Source organism: Carassius gibelio, chromosome A23 (assembly GCF_023724105.1).
Source record: "Carassius gibelio isolate Cgi1373 ecotype wild population from Czech Republic chromosome A23, carGib1.2-hapl.c, whole genome shotgun sequence".
Classification (NCBI taxonomy): Eukaryota; Metazoa; Chordata; class Actinopteri; order Cypriniformes; family Cyprinidae; genus Carassius; species Carassius gibelio.
The window spans coordinates 4,527,663-4,552,183 of NC_068393.1; the positions used below are offsets into that span (position 1 = coordinate 4,527,663).

Genomic DNA, 24,521 nt, shown 5'->3' on the forward strand with positions numbered 1-24,521 from the left:
ACAACACTCACAAGTCACCCCAATCCACTGCAATGTCATCTTTAAACCCTTACCTGAACCAGGATATGAGGAGAAAGACCAAATTAAGACTGTTCTTACTAAGGGCATTGCTGGAATTGGCAAAACAGTTTCTGTGCAGAAGTTCATTCTGGATTGGGCAGAGTGCAAAGACAATCATGATGTAAATTTCATGTTTGTGCTTCCATTTCGTGAGTTGAACTTGATTAAAGATTGCCGGTACAGTCTTCACAGACTTCTGCTGGACTTCCATCCTGAACTTCAAGATCTGGACTCACAGATTTATGAGAAGTGTAAAGTTGTCTTCATCTTTGGTGGTCTGGACGAAAACAGAATTACACTGATGTTTTCACACAGACAGAAAGTATCTGATGTTAATGAGATTTCATCAGTGGGTGTATTGATAACAAACCTCATCAGAGGAGACCTTCTTCCTTCCTCTCACATCTGGATCACCTCCAGACCAGCAGCAGCCAGACTGATCCCCTCCATATACATCAACCGTGTGACAGAAATTCAGGGATTCAGTGACCCTCAGAAGGAGGAATATTTCAAGAAAAGAATCAGTGATGAGTTCAAGTCAGCAGTAATCTCACATATCATAAGTGACGTGACATATGGCCAAGTATGGTGACCCATACTCAGAATGCGTGCTCTGCTTTTAACCCATCCAAAGTGTACACACACAGCAGTGAACACACACACCCGGAGCAGTGGGCAGCCATTTTAAGACATCCTAAATCAGTGCAGTGGAGTGCAGAAATCCCTAAAACTCTGACTGAAATGTACATACATTTCTTGCTTATTCAAATAAATACAGGGAATCAGAAATATGAAATGGACAAACTACAGAAGCTCCTTTAAAAAAATGATTAAGCACCTTCAAAATGCAGATGAGCATGTTGAAAGAATGGTGTCCCCACGACACAATGACGCCAATGAACATTATATATTGTTTCATGTTAATCAAAATAAAATAAATAGACTATAAAACAATAGATTCACTTGGTATTTAAGTAGCAAGGCTTATCTTGAACTTTCTACTTTACAGGCAATGGTGTATTAGGGACATCAAAAAATGTGAAATATGTTTCTGGTGGCCACATGTAAAATTCAAATGTCTGTTAATTTGACAAATGTCACATCTAATCAGCTTGACTGCACCAAAGAAACCACAGTTGCCTGACTTGACTTCTCCATTTTCAGCTCCTCCCTTGACTCAACCAACAAATCTGCCAGGTCAGTAAGGCAAGCCGAAACCAAAGTTGCACGCACCTGTGGGTGGGGTGACTACTTGACGAACGTTGGCTTTTGTGTGGGATAAGCAATTCTCTCAATTCCCGATGGCCAATCTCAGACTAAAGGAAGATGTTTAATTCTACCTGTTGATGAAAAGGCACAGAAGCTGATCATAAAATCTCATGGTAAGTTCTGTGTTATCATATCACTTGGCTAATCTTATCTCAGCAAAAATACCTACAGTGAAACAATTTATACAGTGGAAATGTGATATTCTGCTAAATATTTATGGGTGAACTAATATACAAATGTTTTGGCATTTGGCATATCTATGCAAGCCCGCATGGGAAATGTACATATCTATACATATAGGCTACTATCTTTGTTACTGTAGCGATTCCCCTGTTCTACAGTATCTTGTGCTATTCAGGTCTGCAAACTTTGTATTACAGGCACTTCTCATGTTTCGTTGTCTCTTTATGATAAATATCTTGTTGTATTCCTCATTTGTAAGTCACTTTGGATAAAAGTGTCTGCTTAATTATTAAATGTAAATGTATTTCCTAATTCTTGATTTCCTCATTCTAAAAGTGAACTGGTTTTAGGTCTTTGTACCATATTCCTCCTTGTTTGCTTTCTCATGTGTTTATTCTTAACCTTTCTGCTAATATCACAGAGAATATTAAGTGTGAGTCATATTACCATAATGCATCCTTAGGCATGGGATGGTATCAATTTTTTTAATGTTGTGATAATTCCTTAAGCTTTTATCAAATGCAATATTGAAATAATTTGAAAAAGGGTTGTTATAATAAAGTGTGACAGGGTCAATCACTTTTTAATAACAAAAAGGACTGAACATTTAAATCCAATAAAGCAATGCACAAAAATGTATGAAGTATGAACAAATTCTTCAAGCTGAAATTCTTTGGGATCGAAATGCATTTTTTATATATATAAATATATAAAAGAACAAAAGCTGTTACTTTACAATAAGGTCTCTTTATTTAACCTTAGTTAATTCATTAACATTAAAAATAGCTATATTTGTTACAGAAGTTATAATTCTTTTTTTTAAATACAATGTTTGCTTGGGTACATTAAATACATGAACAAAATTTGATTTGAATATGATATTAAACATGGAAAATAACTAAAATTAATAAATGCTTTTGAAGAATTATGATTACTAATACACTAATGTAATCTAGGGCATGTTGTGGTCCAGATAAAAATGTTAAAAGTTTTCCTAAAAATATCAGAATGTGAATGCATCTTTGAAGCAGCATACAGTGGTGTTTTGCATTTTAACTAGTTGATCTGAATAGCATTTTTTTTTAAACCGGTATTTGAAATACCCAATAACAATATAATACATGTTCATTATCGTGAACTATCATATTACTGAATACCACCACATGTCTATCACATCTTATATGTAAAAACATCCAGTGTTCAAGCTTTTATTTATTTAATTATTTAGCTGTTCCTTAAATGGTACAAAGAAAAAAAATCAGCAGCATATTTTGCCATAAACATATTATTCATGCACACCAAAATGTTATCAGTTTTTATACATATGATATTTATTAATGTCATTTGCAGTCCTGAAATCTATCTCTAAAATGAGTGTTGATAAGGAAAGATGTAAGGGGGATGTTCAGTACCAGAGAGCACCATGTCCAGAGCCCAGCTGCGTGTCTATGAAAAGTGAGAACTCAATGTATCAAGCCCGTGAATTCAGTGATGAAGCAGTGACCTCTGACACTAGGTAAGACGTTTTCAGTACTGGAAACAAGAAACCAAATAATAGTAACAGCAGAATGTCTTCTTCAGCATGGAGATCCTGAATCATCTTTGCTAATTATATCATCAGAAAGACAGCAGCATATCCAGTATCCAGCTGTGTGTCTATGAAGAGTGATGACTCAATTGGTCAGCCTCCAAATCTCAGTAATGGAACAGTGACCTCTAACCCTGTGTGAGTATAAACACATTGAAAGCTGATTAATTGTTCTGGTTTCATGGTTTATGTTTAAAGGAATTGTGTTTAAAAACTATTACTTAATCTGATGTTTCAATTCATGTTTCCTATACCATGTGTGTTACATTTTAAAACATAAAAGTACATTCACTGTGAATTTGCAAAACAACAACAACAAGCCAAGGCAAGTTTATTTAGATAGCACTTTATATAGCAAATTTCATACACAATGGTAATTCAAAGTGCTTTACATAAAGGAAAGTATAATAAATAATAACAAGAATAAAACAAGCAATTTTAAAACTTTTGAAATAATTAAAAAAATTACTTATTTAAAATGAATTTAAAACAGTTAGAAAAAAAAAAACAGTTAAAATATAGTGCAATCAGTTCGGACATTGCACAGTGTTCATTCAATGAATGCATAGCTAAACAGATGGGTTTTTAGTCTAGATTTAAATGTGACTAGTATTTTAGCACATCTGATCTCTTTTGGAAGCTGATTCCAACTGTGTGCGGCATAGTAACTAAAGGAGGACTGGTATTTCTAACTGACTCGATCCTAATGATCTGAGTGCTCTGTTAGGCTTATATTCAGTGAGCATATCTGCTATATATTTCGGTCCTAGGTCATTTAGTGATTTATATACGAGTAAAAGTACTTTAAAATCAATCCTAAATGTAACTGGAAGCCAGTGTAAGGACCTGAGGACTGGTGTGATACGCTCAGATTTTCTGGTTCTAGTCAGAATCCTGGCAGCAGCGTTCTGGATGAGCTGCAGCTGTCTAATGGTCTTTTTGGGAAGGCCGGTAAGGAGACCATTACAATAGTCCACCCTGCTGGTGATAAAGGCATGAACAAGTTTCTCCAAGTCTTGACTGGAAACAAAGTATCTAATTATTGCAATGTTTTTTTTTAAATGATAGTATGCTGATTTAGTTACTGCTTTGACATGACTACTGAAACTAAGGTCTGTCTCTAGAATCACACCAAGATTCCTGACTTGATTTTTTGTTGTTTGACCCCCAGAGTCAAGGTATGCATTCACCTTGAAATCTTCATCTTTGTTTTCAAATTGCTATGACTTCAGTTTTTCCTTCTTTAACTGAAGAAAGTTCTGGCACATCCAACTATACATTTCATCAATGCATTGGGAGTCAATGGGGCTGTAGTCATTTGGAGATAAGGCTAGGTAAATAGCTGTTGCAAGGTCTTCCCTGAAAGAGACTATGTCTGGATGGGATCATATGTTGTTCTAGAACTTAGATATGCCTTTCAGCATTGATGGTGCCTTTCATTCAACTCATGCAACCCCATACCATCAGAGATGCAGGCTTCTGAACTGAGTGCTGATAACAACTTGGGTTGTCTTTATCCTCCTTAGTCCGGATGACATGGCATCCCAGTTTTCCAAAAATAAATTCAAATTTTGATTAGTCTGACCACAGAACAGTTTTCCACTTTGCCACAGTCCATTTTAAATGAGCCTTGGCCCAGAGAAAACGTTTGCGCTTCTGTATCATGTTTAGATATGGCTTCTTTTTTGACCTATAGAGTTTTAGCTGCAACGGCGAATGGCACGGTGGATTGTGTTCACAACAATGTTTTTTGCAAGTATTACTGAGCCCAGGTTGTGATTTCCATTACAGTAGCATTCCTGTATGTGATGCAGTGCCGTCTAAGGACAAGAAGATCACGGGCATCCAGTATGGTTTTCCGGCCTTGACCCTTACACACAGAGTTTGTTCCAGATTCTCTGAATCTTTGGATGATATTATGCACTGTAGATGATGATAACTTCAATCTCTTTCCAATTTTTCTCTGAGAAACTCCTTTCTGATATTGCTCCACAATTTTTCGCTGCAGCATTAGGGGAATTGGTGATCCTCTGCCCATCTTGACTTCTGAGAGACACTGCCACACTGATAGGCTCTTTTTATACCAAATTATGTTGCCAATTGACCATGGAATGTGGAATGTGTAGCTCTCATGAAATCCAAAATGAGCCAATATTTGGCATGACATTTCAAAATGTCTCACTTTCAACATTTGATATGTTTTCTATATTCTATTGTGAATAAAATATAAGTTTATGAGATTTGTAAATTATTTAATACTCTTTTTACTCACAATTTGTACAGTGTCCGAACTTTTTTGGAATCGGGTTTGTATTTTACATTTTACTATTTATAGGTTTGTTTGTGTAAAATTTACATTTTTAATTTATTATATAAACTACTGACAATATTTCTTCCAAATTCAGAATAACCATTGTCATTTAGAGGATTTATTTGCCAAAACAAAACAAAAAATGGTAAAAATAACAAAATATATGCAGTTTCAGATGGATTTTAAAACAATACAATATGTTTTAACTTAGGAAGAGTTCAGAAGTCAATATTTGGTGGAATAACCCTGATTTTCAATCACAGCTTTTTTTGTGTCTTGGCATGCTCTATACCAGTCTATCACATTGCTGTTTAGTGACCTTATGCCACTCTGTCACGCTGTCTAGTCTCTGTTTCCCTGGGTGTCCACTAGTGGGCTCACTTCCCATAGGCACTTCACCATAGGCACTAGATTTCCTCTAGTCTTGTCCTGTCATCACAGTAATTGCACTTCTGTTAATTGCACCAGGTGCAGGGACTCTATTGTCATTAGCCTCCCTATAAATTCCAGTCTTTTCCTCTTGTTTGTATGGAGTCCTTTCTGTTCGTATGTTCAGCCTTCTCGTCTCCCGAGATTCCTCCTTGTCTTCTCGTCCTCCGAGTTCCCGTTCCTATTCCTTTCCTGTTCCCTCTTTTGTTTATTTGTTCAATTGTCTTTGGCTGCTTGTTTTGGTTTTGACCTTGGATTGTTTTGGATTACCCCATTTAATAAAATACCTGCAATTGGATCTCTCGCTCTCCCTGTGTCTCTCTGGGCAACGATCGTCACAGAAGGACTCCATCAACGAGATCCAGCGGTATGTCTGTTCATATTTCCTCCCCAGCCACCGAGCGGGAGAGGAATGGTTTTGAGGGTACCCGCCTGGTCGTGTTCAGTGGGACAAGGGGAGGTCGCTCAGGAATGAGTGATCGAGAGGAGGTCCGGCCTCGCTCTCCACTGTGGCCCCCCGTCGACCCTGGGTTCGGATGGGATCCGCCATCTCCCCATTGTGGACAGAGAGGGGAGAGGAGGCGCAAGCCAACCCAACACCGCAGCACAAGATGGATGCCAGCCCAGCGCCACAGCACAAGATGGCCACCGGCCCAGCACAACTGCCCATGATGGCCGCAGGTCCAGCGACACTGCACAAGATGGCCGTCAACCCAACGCCACAAGGCAAGATGGATGCCAGCACAGCACCACAGCACAAAGTGGTCACCAGCCCAGCTCCACGGTGAAAGATGGTCGCCAGCTCAGCGCCAATGCCAAGATGGCAGCTGAGATGTTTTTTGGATTATTTCTCCATGCTGTCAAAGATCCTAGAGATTCCCAGGAGTGTTCACATCATGTCTGCCGATCCAGAGACTGTTCACGTCACGTCTGCTGAGCCAGCACCACAGTACAAGATGGCCACCAACCCAGCACCACTGCACAACATGGCCATCAGCCCGGAGCCACTGCAGAGGATGGCAGATACAGTGGGCTTTCCTGAGTTGAGTCAGGTTCCCGTTGACTCTCCAGAGTTGAGTCAGGTACCGGTTGAACCTCCGGAGTTGATTCATATTCCCGTTGACCCTCCAGAGTTGAGTCAGGTTCCAGTTGATCCTCCAGAGTTGAGTCAGGTTCCAGTTGACTATCCAGAGTCAAGTCACGTTCCAGTTGATTTTCCAGAATCAAGTCAGATTCCTGTTGAACTTTCAGAGTCGAGTCAGGTGCCCGTTGACTTTTCAGAGTTGAGTCAGGTTCCAGTTGACCCTGTTTTACCATTTTATCTGGCCCTCCGTCCCTCCGTCCCTCCCCCTGGTCCTCCACCGCTCCACCTCCTTCCTGGTCTCTTTGTGTCTTTGGTTTTCCCTTGGGTTTGGGTGAAGCATCTGGCAGCTGCTCCATGGAGGAGGGGGTAATGTCACGCTGTCTAGTCTCTGTTTCCCTGGGTGTCCACTAGTGGGCTCACTTCCCCTTAGGCACTCCACCATAGGCACTAGATTTCCTCTATTCTTTTCCTGCCTTCACAGTAATTTCTCATTGTAAAAACTCATTGTCATTAGCCTCCCTATAAATTCCAATCTTTTCCTGTTGTTTGTATGGAGTACTTTCCATTCGTATGTTCAGCCTTCTCGTCTCCCGAGATTCCTCGTTGTCTTCTCGTCCTCCGAGTTCCCGTTCCTATTCCTTTCCTGTTCCCTCTTTTGTTTATTTGTTCATTTGTCTTGGAATGATTGTTGGTTTTGGTTTTGGCCTTGGATTGTTTTGGATTATGTTTTGGATTACCCCATTTAATAAAATACCTGCAATTGGATCTCTCACTCTCCCTGTGTCTCTCTGGGCAACGATCGTCACACACTCTTGGGGCAAAAATTCAAGCAGCCCAGCTTAGTTTGATGCATTTTGACTATCCATCTACCTCTTGAATCACATTCCAGAAGTTTTTATTGGGGTTCAGGTCTGGATATTGGGCTGACAAAGGCAGGATCTTGATCTGGTACACCTCCGTCCACACCTTGATTGACCTTTCTGTGTGGCACAAAGTATTTTGTGGCACATAGCAGCTCTAGTACCTTTGGGTAGTTCTTATTGAGCTTGTAGGGGATTCCATTGGGGCCTGGTGCTGATGAAGCCATTGAAGCATGATGTTGAACACAACAGTAGGGGGTGCAGGCTTAGTAACGTACCCTGGTGCTCCTAATGGGACATTCCTTACTTGATTGCAGTACTGTTCCAGTTGCTCCCTGGTGGTTTCGAGCTTCCCACTATTTTTCTCCTCCAGCAGCTGTCTGGCATGCTTAAAGGGATATTTGAAGAAGCTGGCTCATTTTTTTCTGTTTCCGTTTGCTGTGCTTGCAGATATATTTACCCCTGCAAAGTCTGGACAGTCTTTGTTTGACCTCTTCCCACAAGTGTTTCATATCCTCTTTCTCTGCCACCATTGCCTTCCTTCAGTTCTTACATTGTTGGTTTCTCTGTCTCTGCTTTTGCCTCTGTTGTATGTTTTCTGGTGGCGACTGGATCTTGGTACTCAGGTGAGGGCTCTCCCTCCACCAGTGGGCCTTCTTTCTCTGTGACATCTTTGCCTTCTATAACATTGGGTCCATCGACTGGTTTCCCTGGTCCAACGACTGGTCCCTCTTGTCTCACCTGCTATGGCAGTATAAAGTTGCTGTTGGCCCTTCTGCCCACACTTTCGCTTCCGCTGGTGGATTCGCAACCCACAGAACATGATAACTTTTTTCCTTCTGCATCCACACTTACAGGGGACTTATTTCCTGGAGTTCTGGTCTTCATCTTGTTGTCTGTTTCCATTGCCCTCATTACCATGTAGTCCATCCTGTTATGCCCATCTTTCATTCCGCCTATCAGAGGGCCTGCAGGTAGTTTTTTCTTAGGGTTCTCTGTAGTAAGGTTTGGGTGTGTCATGTCCGCTGTCTGATCACCCCGTTCTTCGGTGTGTGTGTGTGTGTGTTTCTGTATATGTCTGCATTTCGTGTGCACATTGTGTTTTGTTTTGGTTTCGATCGTTCGTCTTGCACCTATCTGTGGCATTCCTCCCTCCCCCTCATCACCACAGTTTCCGCTTCTTATTGTTTGACTCCGCTCACCTGAATTCAATGTCCGTTCATCTCTTGCTCTATTTATTCCTGTCTGTCGCGCCTATCGGTGCCAGATCGTTGTTCGTCAATAGTTCCTGTGTAGCCATTTTGTCTGATCCTGTCAAGCCTTGTTCTGTCGTGCCACTGTTTGTTGCTATTGGTTTTGTTTTGTTTTTCTATTTTTCCCCTCCTTCATTTCCTAGATCGGGCACCAGCATTTTTCAGAAGAGTTTTTGTTTGCTCTGTCGCTGGCTATCTCGTGGCTTCCTCCCCTCTCCGCTCTCATCGCGGCCGCGCCATATATATATATATATATGTGTGTGTGTGTGTGTGTGTGTGTGTCTGTGTGTGTGTGTTTGTGTATGTGTGCAAATAATGAAACATACAGTTTCTAATATCTTAATTCTAAGTGCAAATTTGAAGGAATAGTGAATCGAGCAGCTTGTGTGTAATGCACTCGGCAGTACGTTAATACTGTCCCTCTTGTTCTGCAACATATCAAATACATCCACGTGTGTTTTGCTTGCTTGAGAGTTTCTACATGAGTTGCTTTTAGAATATAAATCGCAGCGCTTTTCAGATAAAAACAAAGGTATCACTTTAGAATAATGGTCCATTAGTTAATGTTAGTTATCTACTTTAGTTAACATGATCTAAGCAAGAACAATCCTTCTACAGCATTTAATAATCTTAGTTTATGTTAATTTCAACATTTACTAATGCATTATTCAAATCAAAAGCTGTGTTTGTTAACATTAGTTAATGCACTGTTAATTAGCATGAACTATTTTCATTAGCTAACATTAACAAAGATGAATAAATACAGTAATACATGTATTTTTCATTGTTTGTTCATGTTAATTAATGAATTAACTAACATTAACTAATGGACCATTATTCTAAAGTGTTACCAAAACAATAAACTAAAAACGCGATTTCTATTTGTGAAAAATATCACAGATTTATAACGAGTGATTCCCTTCATTATTACAGCAAAGTGCTAAGAAGGCGCTTTAGTGGAGCAGCTCTATTGCTATTAGATTACAGATGATGAACCATAGAGCGAAATAATAATAATAATAATAACAATAATAATAATAATAATAATAATAATAACAAAGAAAGTAACAAAAACTTTCTTTGTTATAATACATTTTAATGGGCATAATTAAGTGTCAAAACAACCAAAGGATATACAGTCAAACCAAAAATTATTCAGATACCAGATATAATTTTTTATTTATTATTATTTATTTTTTTACTAATGGGTGTATCACACTATAGTTCATTTATGTAAGTAAGGTTAGCAAACTAAAGTAAACTGTGACAAATTATACCCCAAAAAATTCTTAAAACAATGGACTACCATTAAAACAGATTTGGGAGCAAAACTTTTTCGTACCAAGTCTGCATGAACCTGGATGACAGCATGGCCAGGAGACAACAGGCAGTCATTAAGGCTAAGGTTTGCCTGACTAAGTATTGATAGATGTGTACATATTGTCATACTAACAGCTGTCTGAATATTTTTACAATCCATTACAATTACCACTTTCTATCAAAGTTATCTAACATTATCAAGATGAATTTGTTCTTACACAGTTTAACTTGAGTTCTTGTCATATTTTATTACCATCTTCTAAACTATAAAGATTAAACTGTGATAATGTGTAACGTTAAAGGTGTGTTTTGAATAAATTTTGGTTTGACTGTATCTACTCAATAAATGAAGTTAACCAGCTAACATTATACTGTACATACTCTTTTGGTTTCTCTACCCAATATTTAAAAAAATTTACAAATGCAATAAAAATATTTGTATTGGTACTTGTATCGCCAAGTACCAAAAATAAAAGTATCGGTATCGGGTACTGGAAAAAGCTGTTTCGGTGCATCCCTATAATTTACTCATCCTGGTGTTGCTCTAAAGCTAATGTCAGACTACATACAGACTAAATAACATGCTTGTATCAAAGATTAAGTCTAGCAGTTGTATGTGCAGATGCTTGTGATATTAACATTGTAAAAACAGCAAAACAAGAAAAAATTAAATGTGTTTTTTACTAGAATTGGAAAATATTATGGACATCGATAGCATGTTTTTAGAGTAAACCTGAAAGTATGCAGGTAATTTTCTGATATTGTTCTATAAAGTTTTCTGTACTTTCACATTTTTTTCTTTTTTTTTTTATTTTTTTTCTTTTTTTTTTTGCTGCTGTCTCTCCAGTGATGAACACAGTGATCCGGGGAATCATCTGACCTGCACTTTATACTTAGTAGAGACTGACATCACACACCAGAGAATCAAAGACACTCACAAAACATGCATGAAGAACAAATTTGAGAGTTTATTTGAAGGATTTAAATTACAAAAGAATCAAACTTTGCTGAACAGAATCTACACACAGATCTACATCACAGAAGGAGAAGGTGAAGGAGTGAATGAAGAACATGAGGTTGTTCAGATGGAGAAAACACAGAGACCAAAACACTCACAAGTCACCCCAATCCACTGCAATGTCATCTTTAAACCCTTACCTGAACCAGGATGTGAGGAGAAAGACCAAATTAAGACTGTTCTTACTAAGGGCATTGCTGGAATTGGCAAAACAGTTTCTGTGCAGAAGTTCATTCTGGATTGGGCAGAGTGCAAAGCCAATCATGATGTAGATTTCATGTTTGTGCTTCCATTTCGTGAGTTGAACTTGATTAAAGATCGCCAGTACAGTCTTCACAGACTTCTGCTGGACTTTTATCCTGAACTTCAAGATCTGGACTCAAAGATTTATGAGAAGTGTAAAGCTGTCTTCATCTTCGATGGTCTGGACGAAAACAGAATTACACTGATGTTTTCACACAGACAGAAAGTATCTGATGTTAATGAGATTTCATCAGTGGATGTATTGATAACAAACCTCATCCGAGGAGACCTTCTTCCTTCCTCTCATATCTGGATCACCTCCAGACCAGCAGCAGCCAGACTGATCCCCTCCATATACATCAACCGTGTGACAGAAATTCAGGGATTCAGTGACCCTCAGAAGGAGGAATATTTCAAGAAGAGAATTAGTGAGCAGCATCAAGCCAACAGAATCATCTCACATATCAGAAGAGCAAGAAGCCTCCACATCATGTGCCACATTCCCGTCTTCTGCTGGATCTCAGCCACTGTGCTTCAAGACATCCTAAAACACAATGACAGTGCAGAAATCCCTAAAACTCTGACTGAAATGTACATACATTTCTTGCTCATTCAAATAAATACAAGGAATCAGAAATATGAAGAGGACACTATAGAGAAGCTCCTTAAGTCAAATAGAGAAATGATTGTGAAACTTGCTAAATTGGCTTTCAAACAGCTAATGAAGGGCAATTTGATTTTCTATGAAGAGGACCTGATTGAGAATGGCATAGATGTCACTGAAGCCACAGTGTATTCTGGGATTTGCACCGAGATCTTTAAGGAGGAGTCTGTGATTCATCAGAGAAAAGTTTATAGCTTTATACATCTGAGCTTTCAGGAGTTTCTTGCTGCTTTCTTTGTGTTTCATTCATATATCACTAAGAACATTCAAACATTGAACACTTTTGAATGGTTTAGGTTTAAGAAAATCTCACTTTCTGAGCTACTACTATCAGCAGTTGACCAAACCTTGTCTAGTAAGACTGGACATCTGGATCTGTTCTTACGGTTCCTACTGGGCATCTCACTAGAGTCCAATCAGAGACTCCTACAGGGCTTTCTTATGTACACAGAGAACAGCTCAGATAGCATCAGGCACACCACTCGGTACATTAAAAGCACAATCAGAACCAATGATGCTTTTTCAGCTGACAGATCCATCAATATGTTCCTCTGTCTGCTGGAAGTGAATGATCTGACTCTTTACAAAGAGATCCAGGACTTTGTGAAGTCAAACAAACACTCTAAGAATAAACTCTCTGCTGCTCACTGCTCAGCAATAGCTTACATGCTTCAGATGTCAGAAGAGGTGCTGGATGAGCTTGACCTCAAGAAATACAACACAACAGTGGAGGGTAGGAGAAGACTGATTCCAGCTTTGAACAACTGCAGAAAAGCTTTGTGAGTATTAATTTATCTCATAATGTTTATTCTCTATCAAGTGATCACTGTTAAATCTGTTTGTGAAATCAACACCTGGTGGCACAAAGGGACACTTTAGCAACATTAGTTGGTAGGGCTGGAATTGTGATGTTTTTATTTGTAAATTGGCATCAAATATAAATGAAAAAAAAAAAAAAATAATAATTGTAATATTTAAAATATACAAATATAGCATTTTTAAACTTGACTAATTATGTACCATAGAAAGGTAAAATATTCCAGCTTCATTTTTGACCATGTTACAATAATATACTAGACTGACGGCAATGCTTAATTCTGTTCACAGTACCACAAATATTATTTACAATCAAATGTTATTGCTGATGCTTCCTTCTGCCCCTTTTGGATAGATATAAACAAACAAAACAATTAGTCTTTAATTCACTTACAGTTTACAGGCAGAAACCAATTAAAGTCAACGTTATAATACATTAGGGCATTAAAGAGGCATTTCTACAGACTCCGAAAAACACCAGAATAAGGATGCTTAGGGTCCTGTTCACCTGCGTGATCAGGTGAGTCCTGCTGCATGGAGGCGTGAGGACTGCAGATTTGTCAAGAGCAATAAACTGTAATGTCTGTAATGTAAGATGCCTAAGACAAGGCTAATGGCAAGGACAGCTGATCATCATTGCAGTGTTAAACTAAAGGTAACCATGCGTCCCCCAAGACGTTACAATGTTAAATGTATTGCCTTTTGATATTTTGTTTTGTAGTTTGATTAACATTAAAGGCATGGACAAAACATATCTGAAAAATAGTGAAGGTCACAGAGTGCTGGAAAAATTGCACAATCCAAGCTGCCTAAGACATGTCAGCACATTATATTAAGCCCTTCAAACAAACTCATGAGCATATATCCTGTCCTGTCAGGTTCTTTGAAAGACTTGTTGTTCTTTAAAGCTTTTGCATTTTAAACTTAAATCCTTATCTGTAATGACGTTCCAAATGTATATAATTATCAAGAATAGATAAAGGATAAATGAATGACAGTTGCATGTTACTGTTTAGAGCAAAGAGAATGTGTTTGTTCTTGCAGAATATTCCTCTTAACTGTTAACAAAGAGTTTTTTTTCCTTATTATCCCTTTTAATCTACTAATTGAAACTTTTTGCTGTAAAACTTCCTATTGCTTTCTATTTCACACAGTTTATAAGCATACGCTACATAGAAACTTTGATCTAAAAGTTTTAACCAAAAAAAAAACTTTTGAAGTGGAGTTTTAAAATAATTTTGAAAATTGGTTGTTCTGTTTAGACTGTCTCTCTGTTATCTCACTGATGAATCCTGCAAAGGCTTGGCTTTAAGACTTAAATCATCAAACTCCTCCCTGAGAGAGCTGGACCTGAGTAACAATGACCTGCAGAATTCAGGAGTGAAATTTCTCTGTGCTGGACTGAAGAGTTCAGACTGTACACTGAATATACTGAGGTATTTCATTCCATTACTTAGATAATCTATTTCTTCTTCTACAACTGTGTCATTCCATAGAACAGTGAAAAGAAATCTTTGCACACAGGTAGAAGACAATCTGATCATATACAGCAAATGTCACTCATGTTTTGAACTTTTGAACAGTATAGTGTAGATACATGGCATTTTGAATCTTCTGAAAAACCTACCTTTTCATCCTAAACAGTAGATCAGATAATCGCTGTATTTAGTTCAGATTATCATTAGACCATGCTAGCAAAAAGTTATACAGCCATTATGATAGACAAAACCATTCTCATAATAATTCAATTAATATAATGCATGAGCACTCCAAACAGGATTTGAGGCTGTTTCTTCACAATGTCAAGTTTATCCAATAGAAGTGATGCCCACAGGGTACATGAGCACTTTCAGCTCACCATGACCAGTTGTTCAATAAATATAAATAATAGCTACAATTTCTTAAAAGTTCCTATTAGGGCTTCTGCCATTTTGAGTTTTTGAATTTTGAAAAAACTATTATATTGTATTTTCCGTGGTCCATCATAGTGTCTGTCTGCAATTTTGAGTTTTATTTAAAGTGTTTTTTTTTTAAACTCTCCTTACAGCATTCATCAGAACTTTGCCAAATTTGAGTCATTTTAAAATATGTGGAAAAAAACATCAGTTATATTGCAATGAATACATGTAGAGCTTTTATAGAGAAAGAAAATATCACAACCCTTATGTTTCATTTAAATGGTAGTAAGTCATGCTTTAGTCTCGGGTCTCTTAGTCTTTACTATTGATGTGTTTGTCTTAGATTATCTGGCTGTATGGTGACAGAGGAAGGCTGTTGTTATCTGGCTTCAGCTCTAAGGGAAAACCCCTCACACCTGAGAGAACTGGATCTGAGCTACAATTACCCAGGATACTCAGGAGTGAAGCTGCTCTCTGATCTTCTGGAGGATCCACACTGTAAACTGGAGAAACTCAAGTAAGTTGGGCCTTACGGTTAAGTTTTTCTGTTTATTTCGGAGGGCAAAGTGTAAAGAAGTTAAAATGTATAGGAGCTGTCAAGTCATGTTCACTGGAAAGAAGACCCAGAGAGGTGAGTGATAAATTCAGGTTTATTAAGCGGGAAAATAGAGGGAAAATTACACTCTAAGATCACACAACAAAAACCAATTCCACTCCAAGGCAAACACTAAGTTCCTCTGCTGGAAGAATTAGAGATGACTGCACTAAGAGACTAAGTAATTGGTCAGGATGTCATGGGTTTCTAAAAGGTATTTGTCCAGAGAGAGACAGAGGAGATGAAGGAAGCAGATGAATAATAAGAGATAATTTTATAGGAAACAAATCCATGTGCTAAGACAAACTAACTCACACCAGAAAGAAGAAAGAGGGCATAATAAAAATTTTCTATAGAAATTTTATTTACTTTTCACATTTAACTTATTTTATGTTCTTATTGAATCAGAAAAGCAGAAATTGTTATTGTTGTCTTAATTATTTTTATAGTGTGGATCATGCTGGAGAGGTCATGATTACAGCAGGACTACGCAAGTGTAAGTTTACACACTCACACACCTTTCATCACTGTTGCCCTGTTGTGTTCTCATTCTTCCCTGTTTCCTCTCTTGTGTTCAGATGCCCATGATCTCACACTGGATCCAAACACAGTAAACATTCATCTCTGTCTATCTGAGCAGAACAGAAAGGTGACACGTTTGGAGGAGCAGCAGTCATATCCTGATCATCCAGACAGATTTGATTACTTTTCTCAGGTTCTGTGTAGAGAAAGTCTGTTGGGACGCTGCTACTGGGAGGTTGAATGGAGCGGGTGGAGGGGGGCTGTTATATCAGTGGCACATAAAGGAATTAGCAGGAAAGGAGGAAGTGATGAGTGTAGGTTTGGATTCAATGACAAGTCCTGGAGCCTTGATTGCTCTGATGACATTTTCACTGTCTGGCACAATAAAAAAAGCACTGACATACCCACAAACCCATTCTCCTTTAAGAGAGTAGGAGTGTTTCTGGACTCGCATAATGGCATTCTGTCCTTCTACAGCATTTCTGACACACACACAATCACACACTTACACACATTTTCCTCCAAATTCACTGAACCCCTCTGTGCTGGATTTAGGGTTTTTGTTGACTCTTCAGTATCTCTTCATCAGATTCAATAGCCTCCCCACATCTTGTCAGTTAAGTTTCATTAAAGGGGTCATATGATGCAATTTCAAGTTTTCAAGATCTGTAAAGTTGCAAAGACTAAAGTCCCAAACCCAAAGATATATTCTTTATAGAAGTTAAGACTCATCCACACACGCCTAAAACCCCTCGTTTAAACATGCCCCCACTTGTCATAACACCCCCCAAATGTTCACTTAAAGAAAGAAGGCATATCCTTTGATTCTCGATGTTGCTGCCGCCATGTCATGGAGATGCTGTTTTGTGAAACCGGAACTACTTTGTTTGGCCTTCAAAAGAGGACACAAAAGTGGTTATGTTGTATTTACAACACTGTTCCAGAACAGTTTAACCCAAATATTTTAGTGTGTGCAGCACATTTTATGGAGCACATGTTCCATTCGAAGTGCATTGAAGTGTGAGAGACATTAATTCAAATTGTAGTTATTTACAGAGGTTCATGATGTCACACTTGTCAGAGTGTGAAGACATTACACAGTGCAAATCCATGAATTGATGTTCCGAAGTAAGGTAACTTCAACAGATTTCCCCTACTCAGGGAGTAAGGATCAATGAACACTGAGCACAGACCACGTCAGTGGGTAAACAGTCCATGCATGGAGCTCACTTCTAATGAGCTGATTATCTGAACCAGGTGTGTTAACAAAGAGAGACATGCAAAATATGCAGAGCTCGGGTGGGACTGGAATTGAGAACCGCTAGTATAGAGTAGTGCTTGTTGTTTGTATTTTCTCTGATCACAAATGCAGACATGGTCTTATGTTTACGCAGCGCTTAAAAAAATTGTTTCTATGTACATTTTTTTTTTAAGAATTTGCTTAAGATGCCTTATGCATTATTCAATTCTCTTAAGTGGTGTAAACTGTCTTAATAAATGTCTTGGGCAGGATTCACAAAATGGGTTGGTCTTATGTGAACAAAAACATTTCTGAGAAATATGGATCAATATATTGGATCCTTGTGTCCATCTTAAAGTGAGAGCATGTTAATAAACCTGCTGATTGTGTGTCATTAACATTAACAACTACATTTTCATATTGTTTTGTAAAATGAAGTATGAAGTATAAAAAAGTGCAAAGTGCATAATTTTGTTTTAGGTGCTCATATTTTCACAAGGACAATGTTAAAGTGTTTTTACTATTTTAATAGATTTTTGTTATTAAGATATATTTTATTGAAGATTTCTGAATATAATTTTTTTCTCATAGAATAAAATGTTATTTTTGTTGATTTTGTTTGTCATTTTGAATTTAATTGACATTATGTATAGGACATCACATATTTACTTAATTTAAGTCAATTGGTATCTTGTGCTTAAAGGGTTAGTTCACCCAAAAATGATTAAATAAAAAAAAATATGTAATTAATGACTCACCCTCATGTCGTTCCAAACCCGTAAGACCTCCGTTCATCTTCTGAACACTGTTACGTCTTTCTGTTTTCCCCTGTTGGCTCTGCTAATTAGTGCAGATGTTAGTTGGGCCACAGGTGCAATCAATCAGTAATTAAACCACTGGTGTTAGTATAAAAGGTTGGTGCGCCTTAGCATAAAGCTCTCTCACTTTTTCTCTCTCTTATACATCTTGTTGTCCCTATGTTTCTTTTCTTTTCTTTTCATTGATTGTTAGTGTCAGAATATTTGCAGTCCTTTGAAGACTAGTTAGGTTAGTTTTCACAAGCAGGCATATCGGAGATGTAAAGCCAATAGAAATCCTGGTGAGTACTCTATATTTCTCCCTGTTTTTTTTTTTTTTTTTTTTTACGATTATAAACAGAGCATGTTTTTCACATGTTGGTAATATGTGCTAGGCATGCCACTTTAGAGGAATTAATTGGATGTATGTGTAGACCAGTTAACATGTAAAACTTGGTTTTGTTTACACAATCTTGTGTTAGGGACAACAGCAGGTTATAGATGATTAGTGAATCAAGCTGAAATGGTTGTTGTAGCCTACATGATTATTAATTTTGAATGATAGAACCAGGAAACTTGATTTGAGTTAATTTATCTTGATCTTATGTGTTCTAGTGTTAGTGGATTATTGAGCTATGCTCTAGGATATATTCTGGCACTTAATAATAATAATAATAATAATAATAATAATAATAATAATAATAATTATTATTATTATTATTATTTTTAAGGGAAGGTTGTTAGGATTATTTGGATTTATTGGGGGCAATTTATTAACTAATCATCACTTCATCTTTTTAAGTTCAGAATGACTTCGACTGAGGAATTTAGAGTTGAACTTTCTGAGAATTTCTAGATCGCTGCACCAAAGAATAACTTTTAGAACTTTCAGAGAGTCATGCTATTGTTTTGACTAGTAATGATAAGAAGCAAAAGGAAAACTTGTTAAAAGCTGTTAAAAGCCAGCTAATAGCCAAAGGAATTATTTTAATAAGAGGTTTGGTAAAGTATTGTCCCCAGGGGTAGAGAGAGATTTAACTTCAAAAGAAAAACAAACACAGTTTGAAACCGAGAGACTATCTTTTGAGGGTACTGAAACGGTAAAAGATAAAGACCAGAAAAAACTGGTTCAGTTCAAAAAATTGGAGCTTGAGCTGTAAGGGATAAGTAATTTGCATTTGCCCAGTCTATTCATAAAATGTTTTAAGTTGTCTGATGATTCTCCTGAAAGCTGTTCTGTGGGTGAGCTGGAAGCAACTGATCCATGGTATCTCAGGAACGCCGTTGTCAAAAGATCCTTGTACATCTCTGTCACACTCTCCCCTCGGCATCGCTCATCCACATCTGGAGACCATGCTGTCAGATTTACTAGAACTGGAGCGTGTATCAGTTGGATGTTGATCAGCACCCCTTGATATGGTTTCATCAACACATCAGAAGAGGGTGCTGGTTGTAGTACTGGGCACTCTTGCATCATCTCCATCATCGGCAGGACCACTATCAGGACCCATTGCCACATCTTTTTGTCGCTCCGTTAAGAATTTCTGAAAAACACAAGCAAACAAAAAAATCACCCCCCCCCCCCTTTTTGTCCCACATAACACAGTGAACAATATACTAATAAACAAAATGTATGCTGTATGTCAACAATCACTAATATCTGTATCCACCTTTTACTGCTGGTGAAGGCCCAATATAATCAATCTAAAGGTTTGTCCAGGGGCCTTCAGCGAGACACGTAGGTCTTAAGAAGCCCTTCTTTTTAACCCCTGATGGATTCATTTGAGCACACGTTAAACAATTTTCACAGTAATCTTTCACATCCTTATCCATACTTGGCCACCAGAACATATTGACTATTCTGTCTTTTACCTTGGTTGCACTTAAGTGTATTTAACTTATGCATCAGTCATACAGCACTCAGGACCGCGTGCTTCATGATGAGACCGACGCACCACAACAGAAACAAGAATGAGATGCGTTCTAACATAACTGTGGCATTAAACTCATTTAGTAAGGACTCATTTAAAATACTGCACATAAATAGGCCGTTCAGATTATTTAAAATGCAATGAAATGAATGATGTACGTCTATTTGTGGATGGAGACTTTATACGGCCAAAACTATGTATTATGCAAGCATCACATTATAGTGCGGTGTGCATGAAAATAATAAGGCGGCAGAGCGAACTTATCCTCCATAGTGGTTCTCATGTAGTCCTTCTACGTCATCACCACATAGTGTGTGTTATAAGTTAAGTGATCAGTCTTTAAGAGAAGGACTATGTGAGAACCAACTATGGATGATAAGTTCGCTCTGCCGCCTTGTTATTATTTTGTCTTTACTTTATTTGTAACACCAAGAAAGAGTTAATCTCTAATGTTTGAGAAGAGCGCATATGCCATGTACCAGCCTAACTCCTCATTTTTTATATCTTTGATTTCATGGATTTAACGAGTCATCTCCAGTGACTACAGGCTCTAATCCTCCTGTGCTTGCGCGGTGTGTGTGTGTGTGTGTGTGTGTGTGTGTGTGTGAAATGCGGTGCTGAAGTGAAATAGCTGGGCAGTTTGATAGCCGAATTATAATCAGCAGCCTAATAAAAATAAAAGCTATTATAATCTAAAACATTAGTAGGAAAATGAGTCTAATATCGTCTTGATTATCAACAGAGAAATCTGCTTATCTCTGACTATCTTAAATGCATGATCATCTATCCGCACAACCCTAATCCAAACCATGTAATAAAAAAAAAAGAAAAAAACTTTTCAGTATAGTGACTCTTTTCACAGTACAGTAACACTCTTTAATAATCATAGACATTCGTTTAAATGCAATAAACATAAACAACATATTATTCATGCATTTGACTTCTAGGTTTGTATAAGCTGCTCAGACAAACAGCAAAACATTTAAACACAACAATTAGCCTACTTTTCTTGTTAGGATATCACAAATATTTAAAATTAAAACACCACTGACAGACTCTCGTGCCTTTTGCATTTAAATCTTTATAACAAGCAATCCCACGGGTCTTAATGAACTTTGTTTTTCTGCTTCCATAAAAGTGCATATATTATGTTGCCTTTTTTATCTAAAGGTGCTCTTTTTTCTTTTTTTAAACCTAGCCAAAAACCCATGTGTTCCGTGTGAAACACAATAAGCTTTAATTAGTAAACATTTATTGTGAAATTACTTCATTTATGTGTCAATCCATGCTAATTTTTACCACAAACACTTTACACTTTAATTTGCACTGTCAGTAAAAATAGACTGTGTACATAAACGATCGCTGCACTCCTGTATGGAAGCAGATTAGTCTCAGACATAATTCACGCAAAAAACACGATTCACACATGCGTAGACAATTTCACATGCATGAAACCTAATTCACGTACACACAAAAAAAAATTCACGTGCGTGAAAAAAAAATATTCACAAAAAGCAATTCACATGCAATATATATATATATATATATATATATATATATATATATATATATATATATATTCATAAAATACATTTCACAAATGCAAAACACAATTCGTAGATATACAACTGTGCACAAAAACCTTTGACTGTTTAAAAGATACGAGTGTCTGAATGTACAAATCGTCATTTACTACGAATCCACTCGGATTTGTGTGTGTGTGTTTTTGAGACTTTCCTGGCAGAGCTCTCTTTCCACATGGGAAAGTCGCTGAAGAATATACTGCTTTAGATATTCCTAAATTATAAGAAGAGAAAGATGCATTTCAATGTACAGACAATATATTTAAAATTAAACAACATTTCTAAATATCTGATGTTGTTTATCTTGATCGAACTACATTGCTTCAAGGTAGTGGTTAACAATGACTAAGCTACATGTTTTAAAATGTATTATTGTAAGAAAGTACACACTGACCTAACATACATCAATTTATAAAACAAATTATTTAGAATTAAAATTTCACAACTCTCAAAATGTTACTTTTGTCTTTACTTTCTTTTTACTATCCTGATTGAAGTTTAATTTATAATTACTGTAACTGTCCTGTTACAACTGCATTTTTTTCTAACTAGTTTTCTAACTAGAAAAACTGTCTTGATTGAATGTGTAAATGGTAAAATGTGTAAACTCAGACTTTTATGAAAGGCTTAATTTCCATTCTAATTAATCCATATTGCGCAAAAGGTGCGCAGAATCGTGCTCCTTGAATGCACTCAGTGGCTTATGATATGATTGGTTGAATGGTAAGCTCGCATATGACTGGCTAAAGAGTACGACAGACCCACGTGGGAAGAGAGCTCTGCCAGGAAAGTCTCAAAAACACACACACACAAATCCAAGTGGATTCGTAGTAAATGACGATTTGTACATTCAGGCACCCGTACATTTTAAACATTCAAAGGTTTTTGTGCACAGTTGTAGATCTAAGAATTGTGTTTTGCATTTGTGAAATGTATTTTATGAATATATAATTTTTATTTTGTGCATGTGAATTGCTTTTTGTGAATATATATATTTTTTCACGCACGTGAATTTTTTTGTGTGTACGTGAATTAGGTTTCATGCATGTGAAATTGTCTACGCATGTGTGAATCTTGTTTTTTGCGTGAATTATATGAGCCTAATCTGCTTCCATACTCCTGGAACGCACTGATGGACCGCAGCCCCGTGCAGTGAGAAAGGTAGAATCCATTAACGTGGGTGCGTAAAAAAATACGCAACACATACGCACTGCAGATGGAGTATGTGTGAAATGGCGTCACCCCAGCCCACAGCCTTGAACGTCCACGGCGGCAGACTCCATTGCTACGGCTTTCGGCCCCGCCCCACTCGTCAGAGTCACATCTTCCTCTTTATGATGCACCAAATGTTTTCTATGGGTGTTATCTGTACTGCAGGCTGGCTATTTCAGTACTTGGATCCTTCTTCTATGCAGCCATGATGTTGTAATTGATGCAGTATGTGGTCTGGCATTGTCTTTTGGAAAATACAAGGTCTTCCCTGAAAGAGACGACGTCTGCATGGGAGCATATGTTTTTCCAGAACTTGGATATCATAGCTCCTCTTCTGACTATTATTAATTCCTCATTGTCATTAGGATATGTCCCCAAAAACCTTAAACTGGTTGTTATTAAGCCTCTCATCAAAAAACCACAACTTGACCCCAAAGTACTAGTTAACCTGTTATGGGACTCACAACTGAAAGTGTTCTACCTAACTTAAAATTATAACAGTTCCTTACTTCAGTGTGTTACACACACAATTTTTGTGTATTTGGAAATAAGAACCTTTGGGCTTTACTTTTTCATGCTCAAAAATCTTAAAAGTTATAGACACTGAAGTGCCTTGAAAAATTTGTCACCACACTGATTTTTTATTATGAATTCTGTTATTTGATATTAAAATACATGAAATCAGTCCTGGAGCAATCTAGAAAAGTAATGGGTGGAAAGTCAAATGTGTCATGAGTTTATATTTTATATCTGAAGAAGATACCATGAAATATGAGATTCCTGCAACCATTTTTCTCAGACTTTGTCTAGTCCCCACCACCCCCCAAATATAAAAAAAAATATTTACCAACTGTATTGAATGGTTCTACAAACTATTATAGTAATTAAACATACCACTGCAAATATATCAGTGCCTTTAGCTTTCACCGTTATGCTGATAATACTCAGCTCTATATTTCTTTGCGGCCCGGTGAAACACACCAATTTGGAAAACTAATGGAATGCATAGTCAATATAAAAAACTGGATGACGAGTAATTTCTTACTGCTAAATTCTGAAAAAAAAAAAAAAAAAAAAAAAAAAAAAAAAAACAGAGGTGTTAATTACAGGACCTAAAAACTCATGTAATATAACATGTAATAACCTAGAACACTGTCTAAGACTTGATGGCTGTCAATTCTTCGTCATCAGTTAGGAACCTAGGTGTGCTATTTGATCGCAATCTTTCCTTAGAAAGCCACGTTTCTAGCATTTGTAAAACTGCATTTTTCCATCTCAAAAATATATCTAAATTATGGTTTATGCTCTCAATGTCAAATGCAGAAATGTTAATCCATGCATTTATGACTTCAAGGTTAGACTATTGTAATGCTTTATTGGGTGGTTGTTCTGCACGCTTAGTAAACAAACTACAGCTAGTCCAAAATGCAGCAGCAAGAGTTCTTACTAGAACCAGGAAGTATGACCATATTAGCCCGGTCCTGTCAACACTGCACTGGCTCCCTATCAAACATCGTATAGATTTTAAAATATTGCTTATTATTTATAAAGCCCTGGATGGTTTAGCACCTCAGTATTTGAATGAGCTCCTTTTACATTATACAACTCTACGTTCTCAAAACTCAGGCAATTTGATAATACCTAG

General features: G+C 37.3%; 1 protein-coding gene and 1 long non-coding RNA gene across 3 annotated transcripts in view; both read left to right on the top strand.

Moving 5' to 3' along the window:
• The window catches only part of LOC127944690 (NACHT, LRR and PYD domains-containing protein 12-like), a 29,684-nt gene extending 11,747 nt beyond the window's left edge, over positions 1–17,937 (top strand). The window contains exons 1-8 of one of the 2 annotated variants that reach the window (XM_052540860.1): positions 1,305–1,442; positions 2,863–3,028; positions 3,134–3,238; positions 11,205–13,061; positions 14,361–14,534; positions 15,340–15,513; positions 16,041–16,087; positions 16,170–17,936. In XM_052540860.1, coding sequence (XP_052396820.1) covers positions 2,883–3,028; positions 3,134–3,238; positions 11,205–13,061; positions 14,361–14,534; positions 15,340–15,513; positions 16,041–16,087; positions 16,170–16,711 — 3,045 coding nt within the window. In that variant the 5' untranslated portion in view covers positions 1,305–1,442; positions 2,863–2,882 and the 3' untranslated portion in view covers positions 16,712–17,936. Of the gene's footprint in view, positions 1–1,304; positions 1,443–2,862; positions 3,029–3,133; positions 3,239–11,204; positions 13,062–14,360; positions 14,535–15,339; positions 15,514–16,040; positions 16,088–16,169 lie in introns of those variants that run through there. The other variant, XM_052540861.1, reaches the window with a different exon arrangement.
• Positions 17,938–18,288: 351 nt separating this feature from the next.
• On the top strand, positions 18,289–19,691 carry LOC127944723 (uncharacterized). The gene is made up of 2 exons (XR_008150410.1): positions 18,289–18,452; positions 19,382–19,691. It is a non-coding gene; the product is annotated as an uncharacterized LOC127944723 (long non-coding RNA).
• The last annotated feature ends 4,830 nt before the right edge of the window (positions 19,692–24,521 follow it).